The following is a 9204-nucleotide window of genomic DNA, read 5'->3' as shown; positions in this document are numbered from 1 at the left end:
CCGTGCTGCATTGAAAATCACCATGGTTTTCTTCACCAAGATCCACAGATACTCTCTAAGCTGAGTGTTCCTAGAGTAAGATGAGCCCTGCAAGATTTTGCACGGCTACCATTATAGTATTTGAACGTTTTCTATGTTAAGAGGAAGATTGCTGCTATTCTCGGCAAATAATGATAGGCAAGTACAGAAAATAGCTAGCAATAGGCACATCTCTTTGAAGAGGTCCCATGAAAAATGGCCTAGGTAGGACAAATGCCTTAAGAAGTAAGGAGGGAGAGCACTGTGGATTAAGACTTAATGAGTGAATCAATGAATTCACCCTACAGTCTGTGTTAGTGTTAAGAGATTGCAGGATAGTTGGTCTGCACAGGATTTGAAGGAAGTGGGAATGGATGCCCTGAGCTGGGGCGGTCAGGCCTTGTTCCATGGCCCTTGTTTCAACCGCAGCTGGGTGGAAAAAGAGAACAAGTGCATCTGGAAATGCTGGCCAAATACATAGTGTAAAGAAGGGTAAAGAAAACAATCAAGGTTCCAAGTGCAGCGTATAAACTATGAATTTACAAATCTCTGATGGCTACTTTTAGCCAAGCAGCAATGGAAGATATCAGAGGACGTCCCTTTAAATGCAAGTTCTGTGATGACCTAAACTCAGCACTTGAATGTTCAACTGTTTTTCAAATGATTATTGAAAATTTCTGCAGCAACTGATAACCTGCAACTAGCTGTGCCTGGGATCTGTTCTTCCCACTTGTAGAAAGACATAAATACTTCATTTTTTCCCCACTCCAGTAGCCTTTTGTCCTTCAGCGAAGTTTTCATAGAAATCAGCAGTGTTGTGCAAGACAAGTGTCTAATCAGGCTTCTACTGAAATGTCACAACATCCAAACTTCTTATTTTTAACTCAGGGTGAATTGGTATTGCATCAAGAAATGTCTGGTAGTTTTTCTTTATATAGCCTTTGAATTTTGTAAGACAGCTCAATGGTGGTGGATGCTTGGGAACATTTGCAAACCAAGTTTAAATTTCTTGGCTTTTTGGGGTGAGATGGAACATCTCGCCATTTGTTAGCGTGTACTGTCAGTGATGTGCTTAGCGTTTATGAGGGTGGGCCATCCCTACCCAAGAAAAACTTGCAAATTGGAGCAGTATCCACACGCATTTTTGCTGTGTGTAGTTTCTGAACAAAAGGGATTACAAACAGCGTGCAGGGAAGCTCCTCTTCCAGAAATCTTCACGTGGACGCCAACGTCTGTTTGGAAGATTGGGCACGCTGGCGCTCTGAACCCCAGTTCTGATACACGCCGTTCTTCAGAAGAGCCATGCTGCGCTAAGCTGCGTTCGGTGACTCTAGTCTGCATGTGTGTAGGCTGCTTCAGTGCAGACAAAAATTGCTGATAAACTGCCATTATAAAATGTAAACTTAGCTGACTAGACTGCTTTCTGGGCTTGTTTTCTCTCCTGCATAGAAACGCTCTGCCTTTACTGCTGCGTTACTTGGAATTATTGTGTAGGCATTTCTACAGATGTACCAGAGATAGCTTTAATACTAAGCAGAAACTTGTTCCCACAAGCAAATTTTGACTTTTCATTTCCTTTGCCACTTTGAACAAGAGCAGACTGTATTTAGGCTCAAGGGGACCATCCTGTGACTTGTCCCATACTTGTGGGATCCTGGAAACCTTACCCTACAGCTGCCAGGAGTTATTCAATGAAGTGGATATTTATTCAGCACTAATAGATTATTGGTAGGCTGCTCAGGACTTGATGCTGTTAGGTAGCCTGCTTGTGCAGTTGCCGTTAAGGGCAGCACTGCTCCTGGAGCAGCACGAGAGCTTCATCTGGGGTCAGTTCAAAGTCCCTCTGTGGAAGGGGGCTTTTTTTCCCCCACAGATTACTCTGAAGGGCTGTTGAGGTATTTTGTCTGTACGGTTCATAGATTTTATTGCAAGAGAATATACCTGTTCCCTGAGCTTACAAAAATACCGGCTTCTAGTCCTGTTTATTTCAACTGTACTTAAGCTACAAAGGCAGCAGGGAGCCCCGTGCTCTTTAAACAACTGTCCCAACTAAGTCTCTGCTCGTGCCCATATTTCTATTCCTTGTCTTTAACTGCATGATGCGTAGTTAATGCAAGATTGGACTGTTTCAAAAGAGCAGTTGAGAGCAATTCACCCTCTAATGGCTCACTGCCTGGCGGCTACAGCTGCCTTCCAGGAGATGTTGCTTTGGATCCCCTCAGCTGGAGAACGGCACCGAACCCACACCTTCTGCCACCTCCAGGAGCACCCCGTGTGGGAGCATCCTGGTGTCAGCAGGTTGGATGATGGAGGAAGGGAGAAGCAAGACTGCTTTTAAAGAAACCGGGGCCTGGGAACATCCTGTAAGATGCTTGGGAGACCCAGCACAGTCTGGGGATGCAGGTGAGGTCAGGGCACTTTGGTGAGGGTGCCCATCCGAGTTGTGGGTCCCTGTGGCCGTTAGGGTGGGGAAGGCTCACAGGTACTCAGTCCTCCGGGGTCGGAGGAGCTCTGAGAAAGTGTAAAAACAAAGGTGTGGGTAGCCTGGAAGATGGAGACGCAAGCTGCTTTGAGGTGGAACAGCTGGGGAGAAGTGCTTCCCACCGGGGAAGTCCTGCCAGGTTTTTCAGTAACACGGATGGTCCCGGAGCCTACCAGGAAACCTGTGGCAGAGCACGGGCTTCGGTTTGACACTTGGACTCCCAGGCAGCACGGTTCTCTCTCCTTCAGCGTGAACTGTTAGCCAGATCTTCCTGAAAGGATAGTCTATATTTACTCAGTTTGCAAACTTTGTCACTTCATCTTCATCTAAGCTGGATGAGTCAAACTTCTGGGCAAACCAGAAAAATAGGGAAGTCCTTGATTTATTAAGATACCTGGGGCTTTATGACTGGCTGCCCTGCAGTTTGGGGGCACTTAACCCTCCTCGCACAGCCGTGCATCTGCCCCCGTGAGTTGAGCGCAGCCGGGAGTGCACATCAGTTACCATATACAGATGCATCTACGGTAGAGCAAGGATGTTGTTGAAGTACCTGTCACTGCAAACACCTTCCCTTCCTTCAGAGGGGAGGGCCAAGATAACGGTTCAATTAAAATGTAAGGAAAGTGTTTGGCGGGTAAAAGAAACATTGTTCAGTCTGTGAAAATACTCCCGCCAGAACAGTCGAACAGAGAGATTTTTGTCGGCAGCAACTGTGTTCTCAGCAGTCCTTGTATGGCCTCGCCTTTACAAGAAGCCCGTGGCGTTTCCTTATTATTTAAAGGAACAGGGCGAGTAGCGAAAGTGAAAATCGCGTTATCCCAGCCCCGATGCCGCGTCCTCACGCCCGTGAACCCGGGCCGAGCCGGCTGTCACTTCGCTGGAGCTCACGCCGCTTTTGAAAGCCGATGTCGCAGAAGCGCGGCGCGCAGGAGCGGCCGGGGGTGAGCCGGCCGCGGGCGCCGGGCGGGCTTCGGGCGGGGGGCGCCGCGGCAGGGCTGGGCCGGCTCCCGGGGGCAGGCTGGCCTCCCCGCCCTGCCGCCGGCAGGAAATTTGGGGAGAAGAGAAACCGCGGGGCGGTTATTTCTGCAGGCGAAAGCACGACTCGGGCCGCCCGGAGGGGCGCCGGGCCCAGCCGGCCCCTGGGGCTGGGGCTCGCCGGGGGATTTTCAGGCGGCTCCTGCCCGGCAGCGCCGCGCCCCGGGGCTGCGGGCTTTCCCCCGGCTCCCGGCGGCTGAGCAGACCCCGCGGTCCCGGGGGACGGGCACTCTTCTCGGCGCGGGGGGCTCAGAGCCGGGGCGGCCGGCCCGGGGGGAAGCAGTGCGGGCCGGGGGGTCCGGGCGGTCCCGGGGCTCCGGGTTCCCGGGCGCGGCGCGGCTGCCCCCGGGTGCCGGCGGGCGCCACGTGACGGCCATGCGGGCGGCGGAGCGGGCCGGAGCGGGGCGGCCCGGCGGGACTCCCGCGGCGGGGCGGCAGCTCCGCCCCAGCGCCTGGGGCTGCCTGGGGCTGCCAGGTGCCGGGGCGGCGCGGGGCGGTGCGTCCCCTGCCCTGCCCCGCCCCGGCCCGCCCTGCCCTGCCCTGCCCTGCCCTCCCCTCCGCTCCCACCTCCCGCGGGCCGGGGGAGCCCAGCGGCGCCGAGCGCGGCGCCCCGGGGCGGCTCCGCAGCCGGCGGCATGTCGTGCGCCGTCCCGGCGGCGGCCGAGGGCAGCCAGCAGGTAGGGGCAGAGCGGAGGGGCTCGGCGCTGCGGGCGGGCGGGCACATGGGGCTGAGTCACGCCGGGCAGCGCCGCGTCGGGGGTGCCCGCTGCCCCCGGGCGTCGGTCCTTCCCTGCCCGGCAGGCGGCTGTGGTGCCGGCCCTTCCAGGTAGAAGAGCGGGCGAGCCGCCGGCGGGGCGCGGAAAGCTCCCTGCCGCCGCCGCACGGCGCGGTCAGCGGCCTTTCCCCCGCCGCGGGCAGCCGCAGGGCGCCGTGAGAAGCGCCGGGCCGGGAGCGCCGCCGGGCCGCATCAGGGAGGGCGGCAGGGCTGCTCCGCCGGCAGCGGCTGCGGCAGCGGCTGCGGGCGCGGCGGGAGCCCGGCGGGAGTTCTTCCCCGCCGCTCGCACCTCCGTCTCCTCGTTCGCGCTGGGGCAAGGCAGGTGTAAACGCTGCCCGTCGGGCCGAGCGGGAGCGCAGGTCCCCGCCGCGGGTGAGGGGGCTGCCCCCATCAGCGGTATAGCGAGTGCCCGCGGGGCTCTGCGGCATCCCCCGGGCATCGCTGCCGCCTTCCCCCCCTCCGCCTCGGGCCCCACCTGTGCAGCGGGGCAGGGGGATGCGCTGCCCTTTGCAGGCACCGTGCGGTCCATGGGAGGCCGGGGTTATGTGAAATGGGGAATATGTGCTCGTGCTCAGCAACCCTTATACGCCTGACTTTGGGAGTCTCCGTGCGCACCTTAAAAACCAGCGAGACGTTTCTGGCCTATGTCTTCCAGAGTCATGAAGAAGATGACAGGAAGGTAAGGAGGAGAGAAAAAAATCGAGTTGCTGCACAGAGGAGCCGGAAGAAGCAAACTCAGAAAGCAGATAAACTTCACGAGGTGAATGGGTACTTGATGTTTTGCAGGCATGGCTTGGGTACCGAGCATGGGACTTTACAATAAATGGGACTTCTTAGGCAGGCGTGGGCCTGTCTTCACGCTACTCCAGCTGAGCGCGCTGTGGGTGTGAGGCAGAGACATGCATGCTGCGGGGTGCCTGGCCGGGAACTCCCGGACACTGATGCTCACATCGGACGGTGCAGCTCTGCCATTGGTGATGCTGCCAGGGAGAGAGAGACGTGGTCCTGCCCTCGCCTCACCCCCCCCTCTTTTGCTATTCCCGTGACCACCCAGTGAAGTGGATCACAGGGCTCCTCTGGGCTGAAACAAACCCATTTTCTTCTGGATTAGCGTTAAGCTTGTCACGTTCGCTAAGGCAGTGGGTGAATGCTTGCTGCCTTACGAGGGAGAAGGCGATGGAGGAGGAGGGTGGCACCATGCTGCTTAGTGGCAGTGGTGGCTTAAGTTAATTCTAGAACTGTGGTGTGGGACAGAAATACCCAGTTGAAAAGGCTTCTCAGGAACTTCAAAACCTCCAAGCGTGAGAGCTCAGTTCAGTTAGCTGTTATACTTGTATGCTCTGATAAATAACAGTGGGTGTTTCCAAAAAACCATGAAAGTAACTGATTCTTCCAGAAACTCTTAATACTTCTCAATATCACAATGTGGTGTAGTTTTCTCGTGTCCCCAGCGCAAACACTGGAGGACAGGAATCCCCTTTCTCTGGTTTTGGATGTTACCTCACACAACAGTGCTTTTGTTGTAGCCAGGGCTCTTGGGGGTGTTAGTTCTGCTGCTGCGATTGTGGCTGAGTCAGTTGTTCAGGTCTGGAGGTTCAGCACGGGATCTTCTCTTTCTCAGTGTGGAAGGATCTGCCAACAGTCAGCAGAGGCCAAGAGGGACAGTGTGGGGAGTTTTGCATTTGGTTTTTCCCAGATCTCTTCTGAGTCAGCACCTGAGAAAGCCAGGTGCAGGGTACTTCTGGAAAGGGGTAACCCTTGGCTTTTGTGGAATCATTTCTGGGTCCTGTGCTGTCCTGCGGCCTCTCTGATGTTCCTCCTGGACTTGCGGATCTTCCTTGTGCTGGGAATCTTCATTCTCGGGCATGCAGGTTTTCCCAGGTGCAGGCAGATCTGGTTGAATAGGCATTCATTCTTAGCAAGAACAATTTGATAGTCTCGTCCCTGAAAAGGGGACAGAGCAATGGGACAATAAGACTTACTCCAAAACCCAACCCCATGGGGTTTGGGCCAAGAAGAGGTGACCAGAGCCGGAGTCAGGGATGGACAACTTGACCAGAGTTTGGCTACAATAATGTGTTAGGAGGACTGTGCCTGTTTTACTCTGTGAGTTAGAGGTGGTGGGTGGTGGAATGGTGTGAAGGAGGGCAAGAGGATCCAAACTTCTGCAGCAAAGGGCAGTAGAGGCAATGCCAGGCTGCCCAGAGGAGCATTGCATGAGAGGCTCTCCCTGCTGCCTGGTAAACAGGCCTTTTAAGGCATGTGTAGGCTTTGAAGTTTGCTCTGAAGCTTTCCCAGGGAGGTGAGATTGAGTGGGTGAGTGTTGAGCCCTAGGCCAGCAGCGGGGTGCAGATACCTGCAGGTTTTCCGTGGGCTGGCTCTGAACTTCTAGCTCTCTTCTCTTTGGGATGAGAAGGCTTGACAGCAGGGACACTTGAAACATGCAGTTATCAAAAAATGTGACATGCAAGTCTCACATCCCTCACAGATGTATGCTGCAGAGCATCTCAAAACTCCCCTGCAGTTAATAGCAGCTTATTCATTGCCAGAGAAACCTTAGCTCAAAAGCATCCTGGGCCAGGGATAACCAAGGCAGTGGTCAGTTCTTCTGGTGACAAAGTGTGGCTGGGAACAAGCTGGCATGACGCTCCCTTCCTCCTCCTGCTCCTGAGTTCCTGAGCATCTGAGCAGGGGGCTACAAGCCCCGGCCGGGCTGGAGGAGAGCGGCTGGCACCCAGCACGTTGTGCTAGGTGTGCGTCTCAGCCAGCACCTGGGTAAATGGCCTTTCCCTGCGTTGGCCTGGGGCAGGGGCTGCCCTTTCTTCACTGGCAATGCCAGGCACCGGGTTTTCCAGGCACCTACCTGCACTCAGTGCTTTCATTTTCTCTGCTGATAGTGCAGAGCTGCTCTGCTCGGCCCTTCCCAGCAGAGGCAGTCCAGGGCTGGAAGAAGCCACCACAGGGACGCAGCCACCCACGCCTGCAGCTCTGGGCTGCTGGGAACCCCAAAGGCCAGCGGCACCTCCTGGTCTTCAGGGCCACAAGAGGAATCACAGCGTGGTCAGGGCACAGGTCGTAAAGCACTTGCCCTGTTCCAGCACCCAGGCTGTGTCTCTCTTTCCTTAGCATTTTGCACATTGTAATGAGAAACCGTGCAGTTTTTCTAGGGTTACATGAATATACTCAAGGTGGAAGCACTGAAAGGAATGTTTTGACTACAAGTAGGCTTTTTTTTTTTCTCCTTCCAGGAATATGAGTCTCTTGAGCAAGAAAATACCTCTCTGAAAAGAGAAATCGGAAAGCTAACAGATGAAATGAAACACTTGAGTCAAGTGTTGAAGGATCATGAAAAGGTCTGTCCACTATTGCACTGCACCATGAACTTTGTGACCGTACCAAGGCCCGATGCACTCGCCAGCTGCCTGCCAAGATGAGAGCTCTCCTCGATCGCCTTTAAATGTGATGTGTGAAAGTGCCATTAATGGGAGATTTGAAGAACTGCCTACTTACGGTGCAGGTCTTCCATTGAAGAGGGCTGGACTTGACCATGCAGCTCTTCTCCACGTTGAAGTGTTACAGTCTTCTGAATCTCAGGAAAACACCAGTAGGGAAAAAAGACAATTCAAACTGCAACTTCTTATTTGCTAGAATCTTCGAGCCGCAGTTTTGCATTCAGAAATGTCAAAGTGCGGTGCAGCCCACTATCGTGCGATGGAATGTAGACAGGGAAAAGTACCGACCTTGGGCTGGGATGCCTTTCTCCCACACGTCCACTGCCAGTAACCCTTTGTCACTTGTCATCCATGTATATCATGTTCTGGCTGCTGGTGTTTTGGTTTTTTTTTTTCTAAACAGATTTGGTTAATAAAAGCGATGCCTCATCTTTATGATGTTCTCCACCTTCTTCAATAATCAATATCTTTATAACATCTCTACACTTTCTTTACTGGTCAAATCCAAAGTCTAATGCTAATCTTCCTGTCAGTTGTTTTATTATTTGCTTATCGCCTCTTCATTGGTTCCTCTTTTGAAGTGTGTGTAACAAATGAGTTTTCCCAGTCTTTATTTCTTTAATATCCCCAGTCATCAGCCCTGCCAACAGTAGTTCTTGAAGTGTTTTATATGCTAAAATATGGCTTGGCCAATTTCTAATGATGATTGTCTGCTCTCTGTGAAAGAAAAGGAAAACAGAGTTTGCTGGTTCTACACAATGTTTTAAAAAGCAGATTTTAAAATTTACTGTTTTAATGCACCCACTGGAAATCAACAAATATCTTTATCCTTCACCTTGCATATTGCTTCTGGTAAATGATGTCTGTGGACAGAAGAAATTGAGTTTAGCTAAGCATTTTATGTCCACGCTGAAGATGTTTGATAACTGCTTGCAAGAAAAACATTGTTTTCTTTGACTTTTTTTTTTTTTTTTTTTACAAAAAGGAAGAATTATGACAATGTTAGTGAGAAATATACAGAAAAATGTGTTTACTTTCTCTGAAGATTCTTAGTAGTGTCAAGCTCTAGAAATGTGAATGCTGTAGCCTGGGATCCAGCAAAGAGTGTTTTTCTCGCCGTATTTCCCAGTCAAAGAGCACCTTTGGATAATCAAAAGCTCCACCCCTTTGCCAACTCTCTCGCTTCAGCATTTGGATTTTTCTGAGTTCAACTCATGGGATTAGTTTCTCCCCTTGCCAGGGTCGTAGTATTTATAAGCAGAATATGATCTGAAATGTCTGAAAGATGTTTTCTCTTTTTTAGCTTCTCTAGTAGAATGATGCATTGCTGATCACTGCCAAAATAGAATTGGGGAAACTGTATGGTCGACTCTGCTTTCTAAAGGATCCTCTCATGCCATTGTCTTAGGCTAGAAACTCAAGATAACAGGTGTGAGCTGTTG

At 52.5% G+C, this 9204-nt stretch overlaps 1 protein-coding gene across 1 annotated transcript; it reads left to right on the top strand.

Annotated features, from left to right (window-relative positions):
* The first annotated feature begins 3910 nt into the window (after positions 1–3910).
* On the top strand, positions 3911–8917 carry BATF3 (basic leucine zipper ATF-like transcription factor 3). Its single transcript, XM_075496397.1, is given in 4 exon segments — positions 3911–4024; positions 4027–4212; positions 4966–5070; positions 7559–8917. Coding segments are annotated over 4 exon segments (591 nt in total). The 3' UTR covers positions 7745–8917.
* The last annotated feature ends 287 nt before the right edge of the window (positions 8918–9204 follow it).

Source organism: Mycteria americana, chromosome 3, assembly GCF_035582795.1.
Source record: "Mycteria americana isolate JAX WOST 10 ecotype Jacksonville Zoo and Gardens chromosome 3, USCA_MyAme_1.0, whole genome shotgun sequence".
Classification (NCBI taxonomy): domain Eukaryota; kingdom Metazoa; phylum Chordata; class Aves; order Ciconiiformes; family Ciconiidae; genus Mycteria; species Mycteria americana.
This window is presented reverse-complemented; position numbering and strand designations above follow the sequence as displayed.